The sequence below is a fragment of the Alligator mississippiensis genome, chromosome 1, assembly GCF_030867095.1.
Source record: "Alligator mississippiensis isolate rAllMis1 chromosome 1, rAllMis1, whole genome shotgun sequence".
Taxonomy (NCBI): Eukaryota; Metazoa; Chordata; order Crocodylia; family Alligatoridae; genus Alligator; species Alligator mississippiensis.
The window spans coordinates 291,976,409-291,988,546 of NC_081824.1; the positions used below are offsets into that span (position 1 = coordinate 291,976,409).

The 12,138-nt window shown below is 49.2% G+C and overlaps 1 protein-coding gene across 3 annotated transcripts in view; it reads left to right on the forward strand.

The window, feature by feature from the left end:
• Positions 1 to 6,256: 6,256 nt before the first annotated feature.
• Positions 6,257 to 12,138, forward strand: part of IFNAR1 (interferon alpha and beta receptor subunit 1) — a 35,696-nt gene continuing 29,814 nt past the window's right edge. The window contains exon 1 of one of the 3 annotated variants that reach the window (XR_001372311.3): positions 6,257 to 6,396. Coding sequence is in view for 2 of the 3 variants with exons in the window: in XM_014599191.3 (XP_014454677.1) it covers positions 6,306 to 6,396 (91 nt within the window). In the remaining variant the exon portion in view is untranslated. The remainder of the gene's footprint in view (positions 6,397 to 12,138) is intronic. The other 2 variants (XM_014599191.3, XM_019476489.2) reach the window with 2 other exon arrangements.

Below are 12,138 nucleotides of genomic sequence, written 5' to 3' on the forward strand. Positions count from 1 at the left end.
TGTTAGATCATAACTGTACCATGTGGTCTAGGGCGGGTCTTGCAGGATGAAGGGGTGGGCTTTGTGGGGCTGCATGGGCTGTCCTTCTGATGTCATGGACCATGTGGTGGTGGTGTCACACACCATGTGACTGGAAGGCAGGGGTGGGGTTACTGATGTCACACACCATGTGACTGTGGGTGGGGGCAGCATTAGTGAGGTCACACACCATGTGACTGGGCGGGGGCACAGTTTGTGATGTTACACACCATGTGGCTGGGGCAGGAGGCGGGGTTTGTGATGTCACACACCACATGATGGGTCAGGGCGGGGCTTGTGATGTCATGGACCATGTGACTGGGGCCAGGGCGTGGGGCTTGTGATGCCAAGCACCATATAAGGGGAAAGGGCAAAGGGGGTGGGACTTCTGGTCCTGCCCACCTGTCACATTTGCATTGAAGAGCGGTGAGCCTATTACTACTCTTGGTCTTCACCCAGCACTGCACTCAGTCCCTGTCATGGCCCACTAGCATCTGTTGGGCAATCTGCTCAAATATCTCCCTGTTGTGGTGATGCAGTGGCCCAGATGGTGATGAGATACCTCATCTCCCTGTGCCTCAGTTAGTGGACAGGACATGGTGCCTGCAGGGTGTCAGCATCTGTGGGTGCATGAGGGTCCTTCTGCAAGGAGGAGGTAGATGGATGGATGGATGAATGGATACATATGGGTGCAGGTCACAGGACCTGGCTCTCCCTCACTCTAGCTAAGTGCAGCTGCTACTCCAGAGTGACCTGAGGCCACTGGTCTCTGTGAAGGCTGTGCCATAGGCCTTAACTGCCTAGAACACCCCATGACCTTGAGCTTTCCAGGGGCTTCCAGCTGGCAACATCCAAAGCCTCAGCTTGGAAATTGCTATTGACCTCTACCTGGCAACACTGGAGCAGCTGGCCATGCCCTGCCTGTGACCAAAGTTTCCAGAGGGATCTGCCTGTCTGCTCCAACTGGGTTGCTCAGGGTCCCCCCCAAGATCCCAGGACCCTGTACTTGCAAGCCAAAGAAACCCTGGCAGCACCACAGGAGCACATGGCCTTGGTACAAGTCAGCAGTGGCTGAGCTGCAGAGGTGCCAGGGTTAGGTCATACTGGCCCAATCCCAAGGCTTGGCCACCCTCATCCTGACCTGCCAGAGGCGAACAGCTCCTGCTCAGGGCAGTGAGTGGATCTATACAAGGGTCCAGGTTGCAGGATAACTGTCTCTGACCTCTGAGACGCAGGACACGTGGGACAATGCCTGAGTCTCAGGGCCTGAGGGTCCCTGGGTGGGTGTGCTAGTGGGTGTGTTAGTGCTGGGATCAGGGTCCATGGGGCTGTACTGACATCTGGGGCCCCTGGGGGTTACCAGTTGGGTGTATTAGTGGTGGGGTTGGACTCCATGGGGTGTGCCGCAGTGCAGGGGTTCTCTGGGGCTCAGTGTTGGGGTGTGAGTATAGGTCATGGGTGACTTGTGATGGGGTGCGGAGGGATGGTCCAGAGACTCTAGTGCATGGGTCCCAGGGCCTGTGTGGGGGGTCACACCACCACACTTCCCCCCTGCCTGTCTGCTGGCAGCTGGCTGAGGCGGGGTGGGGGAGGCTGTGCTTGCCTGGCACTGGGCCTTGACCACAGGGGCAGGGTCTGCTGGACACTTCACCAAAGCAGCCGTCTATTGGCTAAGTGCTAGCATGCCTCCCCACCAGGGAGGGATAGAGCAGGGGTGCAAAGCACACTGGGATGCTGGAGAACAGCCATCTAATCTGATTTGATAGTAGAACAGTACAGAAATTTGATAGATCATTCTAATCTGAAACAGTCTCAATTTAGTGCATCTCAGCCATGATCTATTCTAGGTTACTTGCCCTTTTTAGATCAGTCTATGTGGGGTGAACATCTGTACAATTACATGTTCAGATCAATCTACATTCACTTGAATGTACTTGAATCTACATTAGAGTCATCTGTCTAAAAGTAATGTCTGTACATGTTCCTAGACAGTGTAACTACTTGGACTATTAGTGCTGAAAGCAGAAAAAGACCAAAATTCAAAAAAAACATCATGCAAAGTGTTCATTAGGAGAACACTAGCTACAACAAATTAATTAGTTCTTTTACTGAAAAATTAAAATGGCAGGTCGTTTTCAATTAAAGAGACATAAAAGGTTTATATATGGAGTCTGATTATCTGTAGTTTATTACAGAGAGGCTGTTGTTGAAACTCTACAGCTAGTGGGCCGATTAAACTTTTTTTGTTGTAATCTATGTGGTTGTTCACTTTTAATTATATTTTTTTATATTTTCATATACATTACTTTTCAGATATTTTCAACATACTTTATCAACATACTGACCTTTTCCACACACTTATGAGACAGATAAATATTACCTCTTTTACAGTGAGAAAACTAAGGCACAAAAATATTAAACACCTTACCAAAGCTTATGCAGGAAGTTGTAGTGAAACTAGCAACAAGCCCCAGATACATCCTTGTTTCATGCTGTGCTCACAAAACACATTTGCTTCTTAGTTGTTTTGTATGTTTTACCTCTTGAGAAATACACTATTTTAAAACTATCTGTCACAGGGAGAAACAGAAGGGAGGACCCCAAATTACCAAGGAGGAACCCCTGGGTCAGGAACCCTCAGAGGGAAAGGAAAGAAAAGGAAAGGAAAAGATAAAGGGAGATATTTACCTGCAGCAGGACCTGTGGCGAAGCCAGAACCCGGGAACGAACCCACGCGGCTCCTCAGCCATGCCTTTATACAGCTGTGGCTGGACGGTGACGTCAGCCGCGATCACTGGCCGGCAGAAATAGAACGGGCCACCGGCAAAGAGCAGGGGGGCAGGTTGATGCTGGCAGGATCACCGGCAGGAGGTGTCTCCCTGAAGCTCCTACGGGAGTGAAAGGAGCCAGAAGCTGCTTCTCCCAGCAGAGAAAGACGCTTCAGCACACGCTGCAAGCCAGAGCCTGCTGGCTGCAGCGAAGAGCCAGGAGCTGGAGGCAGCTCCTCAAGACTGGGAACCTGGGCAAAAGGGCAGAGAAGCGCAGGAAGACCCTGACGCCAGTGGCCACAGCAGAAGGGCTGGAGAGACCAACACAATTCACGGCACCAGGGAAGCCGAAGAAGTGCACCAGTGGGAAATGGGAGGCAAGAGCAGCGTGAGGGGCTGCGAAACATGGCCCTTGGTGGTGTAGGGCCAATCCAGCGGGTGACAAGAGGACAGGCGTCCACCGGAGGACTACAGCAGATCCGGAGAAACCAAAGGCTGGGCAACGAGGGACTGGGGGTGGAGTCCGCAGGCTACCCCAGCCACATATAGGGCCAAACGCAGGCCTATAGTGTCAGGAGTGGGTATTAGCGACTAAGCAGAAGGAGCCGAGCAAGGAGGTAGCTGGGCCCCTCAGAGTGCATTAGTGATTCTCTTTGGGTTGTTTTTTTTTTTGTTTCCCACTGTTGAAGAGGTTGAGAGTCAGAGCTCATGGAGCCAGAGTGTTACCTAAGCCTCGGGGTTGGTTGGTAGCCTTAGGAAAAGGGCGGCAGCCTTGTAGCCCAGGTAGGATACCGCAGACTGCTTATGCTTAAGCAGGAAGGACCACGCTGGCGAGAATAGTCAGGGGCTCAACCGTCGGGAACCTGGCCAGGAGGACAGCTGTGACCCGTCAAGACTGGGTGTAAGGGCAAGGTAGAGGGGAGGTGGAGCCTCGCAGAAGACTGCCGGACAGACGTTCCGCCATCAAGAGACTCCCAGTGGTTGGACCCTCCACTGAAATAACATTCAAAGTCGTGGCAGGCAAGATTGGGGAAGACCACACTGGAAGCAGACACCTACTCAACGGACCACCAGGGACGGTATGGCTAACACCACCAAACATCCAGGCCAGAGCTGCACGTGACCGGGTATTCGAGGCCAGGCGGGCACAGTATTGATATTCTTAGTTGGAAGTTTGGCATTTGAATGTATTCCTACTATAGCTCTCTTCTATTCATTCTCCTATTCATTATTTATTTGTATTTCTCAACTTCAGTGTTCAAAGGGCCTACTGTGCTGAAATTGCTATGAAAAATTTGAGTATAACCTGGAATTGGAACTTAAATCCAGGTCCCACCCCCGACACTGGGGAAAAAAAATTAAGTTAAGATTATTAATCCCCTTAAGAAAGCTGCCTGCTGCCCCCAAAGAACCTCCCCACCCCTTTCCCCCGCCCTGCTGCAGCCTCAGTGCCAGCAGGTGTGTGTGCATGCACACGTGCACACACGCATGGACGGACCCAAAAACAGGACATATCCAGGAAAGCCCAGACATATGGTAACCCTAGGTTTGACTCTTTTGCAGGCTGAGAAAGACATTGAACTCTAGTTTCCCACAGCCTGGGCCAATGTTTTAAGCATAGGCCTACTGTACAAAAGCGGGGAAGTAGCACCACCACCAGTCATAGTTGCGAATGAGCTACAACCGCTAGTCTGTGTGAACTATATACTTCACTGGATGCATGCTAGAGAAAACACCTACCAGAAAAATCCCCTGCCAGGAAATAGAGGAACTCAATTCAGTGATTCTAAACATGCCAAGCTGATCAACTGTGCCAAGGCATCATCAAAGCCGGTTAGGCACAGCAGCAGAGATTGAGGCACCTCAGGAACTTTACTGATAAACACTTAGGTGCCTACAGACTTTAGACACCTAAGGGGCTGGGCAGGGGTTTTGAAGGTGTGCACTCTTCCATGTGAACACCTCTATACCACATAGATCCTTAAGACTGGCCAGTCTACCCAGAGAGGTGGTGGAAGCTCCATCCTTGGAGGTTTTCAAAACCTGGCTGGACAAAGCTTTAGCTGGGATGATCTAGTTGGGGATGGCCCTGCTTTGAGCAGAGGGTTGGACTAGATGTGGCCTCCTGAGGTCCTTTCCAACCCTCATTTTCTAGGATTCTATTATTCTAAGACCTTTATAAATTAGCCTGCCAGGCTCACTCATGGGAGGAAGGGTTTTTTCAAAAGAATTCAGCAGCAGTTTCCTGCTGAGGACCACAATTCAGCCAGCTGCTTTTGAAATTGCTGGCTGGAAACCCCACCCAAGCAAGGAGGAATGCCTCCCGCAGTCATGCTAGCCTGTTCAGGGTAGGCAGCATCCCTTGATGTTTTGTATCATGTGCTACTGGCAAGTTGAATACCACAACCAACTAAGGTGGTTTTCCTAGCTGCAGGGAAAAACCACTTTCTCGGCAGGGGGCAGTACCCTGACTGAGGTAATTATAGTTAACCTCCCTTTCACTTCCAGTGGGAAGATCTTGGCTATGCCCTGACTTTATGGATTGGGAGACTTCACCCTCTCTTGCTCCTGTGGTTAAAGGAAGCAAAACTTGGGGGCATCCAAACCCCAAGTCTCCTGGTTTGGAACTGCACATAGGATGCCAGCCAAATGATTTGGAAGCATCTGAAGCCCCAAGCCGGGCAGGGCCACATATGGTTCTTGAATGACTCACAGATTTAGAATTGATTCGGCTGATCTGACCAAAAAAACCCCTTTAAAAAAATACCCCAAAACTATCAGGTTGAAGCCCAACTCCCCCTCCTCCCCAGCACTAAGTCATGAAGGATGTACACAAGCCTAGAAAGAGGCTCAGAAAGGGCAAGGGGAGATGGGGCTGCTAGGGGCTCTGATGCCCAGAGCCTACAGGGTAATCCTGGTTCTCATTAAAAAAAAAAAATAAAAAATCCCCCATTTTGGGTTTAAAAAAGTAACCCCAAATCCACATTTTTTCCATGATTAAAATGATACACCACTATATATCTATCTGTGTATTGTGGTGTTTCATTCAAATCACGGGAAAATGCGGATTTGGGGTTACCTTTTTTTAACCCAAAATTCGGGATCTTTTTAGAGAGAAATCCAGGGTCCCTGGCCTCTCCCAGAAAACCACGCAGATGGAGGCGCGCAGGGAGGCTCCTGAGCCCCACTACCCGCAGGCCAAGCCTGGCACCCGCCCTCCCCCCGGGCTTGCGCTCTGCGCAGCCTCCCCTCACAGAACCGCAAACTCTGCCCCCTGCGTCGTGAACACAGTGGCAGGGACGAACGAACGGTCGCTTCGCCGAACCAGCGACGTTCGAGTGCGGCCAGGCCGCGCATGCGCAGAGCTAACCCCCCTACTTGGGCCCCGCCCCCTGTGTCGGGAGCGCGATGAGGGATGGGGGGAAGTAGCGATCCCTTCCCCGAAGCTGCAGCGGTTGGGTGGGGTCGGGTCGCGCATGCGCAGAGCGCGAGGCCGGCGGGGAACAGTAGTTCGGCGGGATGGCGGCCGCTGGGTTTCCGCGCAGCGAGTGCGCGCTGTTGCTGGTGGCGCTGAGCCTCCTGGCAGCACTGGGCTCCGGCAACTGTGCAGGTGAGCGGGGCCGGGGTTGAAGGTACGCGTGGGCGCTGCAGCCGTCGCCTGAGGGCGGAGGAGGGCTGGGCTTGCATTGCCCGGGTTCCCCCCCCCCCATGTCCTTTGAGTGTGCATTGGGTGAGTGCAGGCTCCCGGCTTCTTTCCACGCCCCCCCCCACCTCCACCTGCCTGGCCTCGCTACACGTTACATCTCTATGGCGCATCTCACGCTGTAAACGGAGAGCGGCTGCCCCTGCAAAGTGGTTGACACCGGATCAGGACTAGACAGCTCTCATGAGAGCCCATAAAGCTCAGGGCTGGAGGACGTGTGGCTCCGGAAAACACGGGACGGCTGCGGAGCCGGTGGGTCTGGGTTGGACGGCATGTCGGGGCGCAGCGCTGCTCCCCGAAGTGAGGGTCCGGGCAGGTTGAGACCTGCTGGTCGTCCTTGGGTCTCACTCCCTTTCCGCAGCCACTCTTGGCCACCGTGAGGCAGGGAAGTTTGATTCGTGTGGGGAAGCGGGTGAGCCCAAGGAGAAACTGCAGCCGCCCTCCCCTCCCCCCTGTTTGAGGGCATCATGAGGTGCACATTGACTGATGCCACGGGACAGCAGAACTGAAATAAGGGATGGGAGCGAGGGTCAGAGGTTCAGAGCAGGTGCTCCAAGGGGGGGTGCTGAGCAGAGTACAGCAGCCAGCACCCACTGGCCCCAGAGGGGTCTGAGGACCCAGTAGATGCCACCCAACAAAACTCTGCCCAGCTGTGAACGGATGAGGAATAGGAAAACTGCCCCGCAGTGGCCAGGCAGGGCATGACACAGGCCTATGCGGGACACAAAACTACCATTAATCTCTTAGCTCCTTCTGTTGTGATGGGGAGCTATGAACTGCACCAACCAATTTCTTGGGACAGCTTAGGAACAGTAACAGGAGTGAGGGTCACAGGTTAACAACAAGTCCTCTGGGGGTGGGAGGGAGATACCAAGCAGAGCCCACTGGACCCTCAAATGAGACCAAGGAGGCACTGGACATTGCCCGATGGAAATCTGCCTAGAGATATGACCAGATGAGGGACAGGAAAATGGCCCTCCTGTCACTGGGGCTGTGTTACCCAGGTCTATTTGATGTGCATTGGGAATGTGGACTAGTGCCCTCCAAGTAAAGCTGAAAGCCCCCCTTAATATGGGGAACCTCTACATGCACATCAAGTGATTACTGGGGATGTGTAAGGAAGAAAAGAGGGATGGGAGTGTAGGTCATAGGTTAAAAATCAGTGCATCCAGCAGGGATACTGAGCAGAGCACACCAGACAGTGCCCACTGGCCCTTGAGCAAGTCCAAAGAGCCAGTGGAGACTGCCCAGTGAAACTTTGCCTGGAGATGTGACTGTATGAGAGAAAGGATGGTGGCCTTGCTGTCTCCTGGGGGCTGCGAGACATGGGCTGTCTGATGTACCTGGTGGATCATGGGCTTGGGTCCATCAAGGAAGAACTATAAATCTCCATTAGTAGGGAGGCCACTGGGGACATGTCAGCTGAGTTTGGGGCGGGACTACTAAAGAGAAAACAGAGACCGGAGCAGGTTAGAGGTTTAAAACAAGTGCTTCAAGGGGGGATGCTGAGCAGAACACACCAGACAGTGCCCACTGGCCCTCAAACTACTAATCCAAGGAACCAGTGGATGCTTCCCAGTGAAACTCTGCCCTGGAGACATGAACAGACAAGGGACAGAAAGGCGGCCCTGCTGTCATGGGGGGGCTGTGTGACACAGGCCTTTGATGTTCTGTTCCAGAGCATGGGCCAGAGCCCACCAAGTAGAGGCATAAGCCCCCTTTGACAAGGCCCACTAAGGGCACATCACTGGTCGCTTGGGACAACTAATGGACAAAATAGGGATGGTGAGGGTGATAGGTTCAGAACACACCGAGGGGGCATACCAAGCAGAGCACACAGGACTAGGGCCCCTGGCCTTCGAATGAACTCAGAAAAACAGTGGACACTGTCCAGTGGAACTCTGCCCAGGGACGTGAATGGACATGGGGGAGGAAAACAGCCCTGCTGTTGCAGGGGGCTGTGTGACACAGGCCAGTGGACAAGATGGACCTATAGTCTGACCCAGTAAATAACAATTCTTATGTTCCTATGTTGTGGTCTTATGCTCAAGGTTAACTTGTTCAGAGAGGTATGAGCTTTCCATATGTAGTCTATGTGGTCAGATGCTATGACTAGATCAGTGATTCTCAGCCAGGGTGCTGTAATGACCTTTCCCCCGCCCTCAGTGCCTTGAGATCCTCTCAGGGGTGCCATACAGTGTTAGCATGGCTAGGTATCCCAAATGTAATTCATAAGATAAACCCAGAGCTTTCACATAGGAATCTATAGTGTTAAAACAGTTCTGCCCTGTTGTGGTCCAACTTCTTTGCAACAGAAGAATACCTCTGTTATTTTTCTGTAGTCAAAAAGGAAGTGAAAAGTAAGAGCATTTTCTGAGGGGTGCCTTCAGTCTAACAAAGTTGAGAGCCACTGGACTAGATATTGGTCAAATGTCTGTAGTATCTGATGTAAACTGTAGCCTACAAAAACTTGTGCCTCTCCAAAGGAATAAGTCTTACATTGACAGGTGTGCCGTAAATTAGCCCTGCACCTTCCCTGAGTGCCACCCTTATCCCTTTCCTCTACCCAATCTGCTGCTGTGCTCCCTGCTTCCAGATCTGCTGCATGCCATGCACAGAGGCTACCCATGGCACCTGTGCCAAAAGCTGTAACCTCTGTATTAGGTCTTCCCCTGCCCTGCCTGCCTTCAGATTAACCCTGCTAACTACTTCTCCATGTAGAAGGAATAATTGTCCATATATATTTAGTCTTAGAACAGATATTCGTATTTTAAAAATCAAAATAGAAGGATACATTTTGACTGATAGAAAAAAAGTATATTTTGTCTCATCCTATTCACTTGCCTCTTCTTTTAACACTTATCTTCCCACTAGAAGTCTACCTTCATCTCTTTACATCTACTACTTACCTTCCTGTTTTCTTTAGCAGTTGTCCCTCACAGCAATGTCATGTGAGGTTTTCTGTTGAACAGGGTGATTTGATTTAAGTCACTGATGTTAAACATTAGTTGGTAAACATTCAAACATGTTTATAAATATAGTCTTTATACTCATTTTGAAACTCCTTGGCGCACAATCCAGATACCATCTAATCTCTCTATGTTTATGTAAACAGTTATATCCTGTGGCATACATTCAGTTGGGTTCTTCTTTTTTACATTTTTTATTTAATTAAAATGGTGATCTATACCTGTTTTAGTAAATGATAAATTATTTTTGTATGACTTGTGTCAAGCTCTGCTTCAGATGGAAAATTGGAATTGAGTTAAAAAGCTATTCTCATGCATTTTTTAAATATTTTAACTAGTTAAATACAGTTATTTTAAGGTAATATAAATATGTAATTAAGAAAAAAAGTGTAAGTTTATCTTAACATACTTTGTGTTTAACATTAATATATTGATTTAGTAACCAAAGACTTAGCTGTTGTGAGGCAATAGAACTAAAACTCTCTGGTTACCACATCCTGTAGCATGCTTAGGACCAGCAATTGGTGTAGGAGGTCAGACAGCAGTTGCTGTAACTTTACATCTTTAAAGCCTGATATAAAGGCAAAATAAAAGCTTCCTATGGTGCAGTACCATATTACAATTTAAGATTATTCTTCCTGATTCTGTTTCATTTTTTTCCATCCCTGCCACTCCCCTGGCCAGTTTATTAGTACAGTCTACTTATTTACATAATTTTGCTGAGAAGGAAGATGTCACTGTACACTGACTCTGACCTTTTGTGTATTCTTACTCTTGGCTATAAAATAAGTTTTAAAATTACTATTACAAATCAAATTTGAAATATGAAACCCTCTTTTATTGAACCTATAAAGCCGTATTGATTTTTCTTAAACATACGAGTTTTGAGGGATTAGTGTCTATATGTGAGTGTTACCTTGTTGACATTTTCAACCTCTGCATTTTGTTTTCTGAAGAGACAAAGACTTAGGATAGCTGTCTTTACACCTAAACATTATTTTCCTGTAGTTCTCTGAAGCTGCTTTTGCATGATGTTAGTATTTTTCTCAGGGTAAGGTAGAAACTATTAGGGCTGTGTGACGCTTCGGTCCCTAATTCAATTCAGCAGAGATTTGGCCCGATTCGGTGGCTGAATCTCCACGTCAAATTAGGAGACCCTTTAATTTCTCCAAAACGAATCGGAACCCTCTGAATTAGAGAGATTAAGAAAGATTCACGCTTCAGACACAGCTTTAAATGTATTTTCTACGTGCCTCGAGGTACCAGGCTTGGCTCACGAACACCGCGATGCTGGGGCTCATGGAGTGTTCAGGGGGCTTCCCAGTGCACTCGGCAGCAGACCCGGAAGTGGACCAGACCCAGGAGCACCCCGGCTTGGCAACTGGTGCCTCCTGGGCCTGGGGGGCCACCTGGAGTCCCCCCCTGGCTGGTTGCCAAGCTGGAGAGGGTGCAGGGGGGTCCCCCAGTGTGCTCTGCAGTGGACTGGAAGTACTTTTGGTCCCCTTCCAGGTTTGCCACTGAGCATGCAAGGGGCCTCCCCACACTCCCATGGGACGCTCCATCCACCCCAGCATCTCAGTGTTCATGAGCCACGCCTGGTACCTCGAGGCATGTAGAAAAAACATTTAAAGCTGTGTCTATGGCTGAATCGCTGATTCTCCGAATCGGCTTTGAATCTTCATATTTAGTTTCAGGTGACGCAAATCAGGGACAATGATCCAAATCAATGAATCGAATCGCTCTCCCCAACCTGATTTGGGCCAAATCCGAATTGTCCCTGATTTGCGTCACCATTTCACACACCTCTAGAAACAACGTTTCTGAGAGTAAATGGGGAACCTCTTGTGTATGAAAGTGTTCTGGGAACTTCTGTAGTAATTTGAAGGACCCTGTTTGGGGACTCCCTGGACCTAAAATAGTAGAGTAGGGTCTGTAGCAGATGGATCAAAGTAAGCTAACGTTGACACCATCCCTTTAACTCTCCAGTCTGTCTGTGAGTATTCTTCAGGTGTTTCTTGTAACTGAAAGTTAATTAAAAAAATGTTTTTCCTCCTCTGCATTTGCCAGCATTTTGTAGTTTCACTGCACTGGTTCTGTTGTGTAGCCAATTAGGTCCCAATTCTACCAACATTCAAGTGTATGTATAACTTTATGCACATGAGCATACCCATTACTTACTTTACATCAGGGTATCAAACATAAGGCCTGCAAGCCAGATCCAACCTGCCAGAAATTGAGCAGTGAGGCAGGTTATGGCAGGGCTAATGCCCATGACTACCAGAGCTGCTCTGTAGGTGGGCCCAGCGCCCAGGGAGTTAAGCTGCTTACTGCTGGAAGTCAGGCTTCTGACCTGCAAGAAACTGCAGGGTCTGGATCTTGCCCTTGGAGTTAAGTGAGTTTGACACTCCTGCTTTAAATGTTTCGATGTAAGTTCATTTGAAGTAATTTATGTGCTTAAAGCTAAGTCGAAGTGTTTTTGATTGATTGGGTCCTTGATTGTTCCCTTAGCCAAAGTAATCCTTTTTTCTTCTCTCTTTTTAACACTTAAAAAATAAAATGTGACATGATCTTTCAAAAAAAAAAAAACCAATTGTTGATGAAGTGCTCTTTAAAGTAATCATTTAAAAATGCAAGATGACAGTGGTCCATTAAAATCATATGGGTTATTTTAAAAAATGCT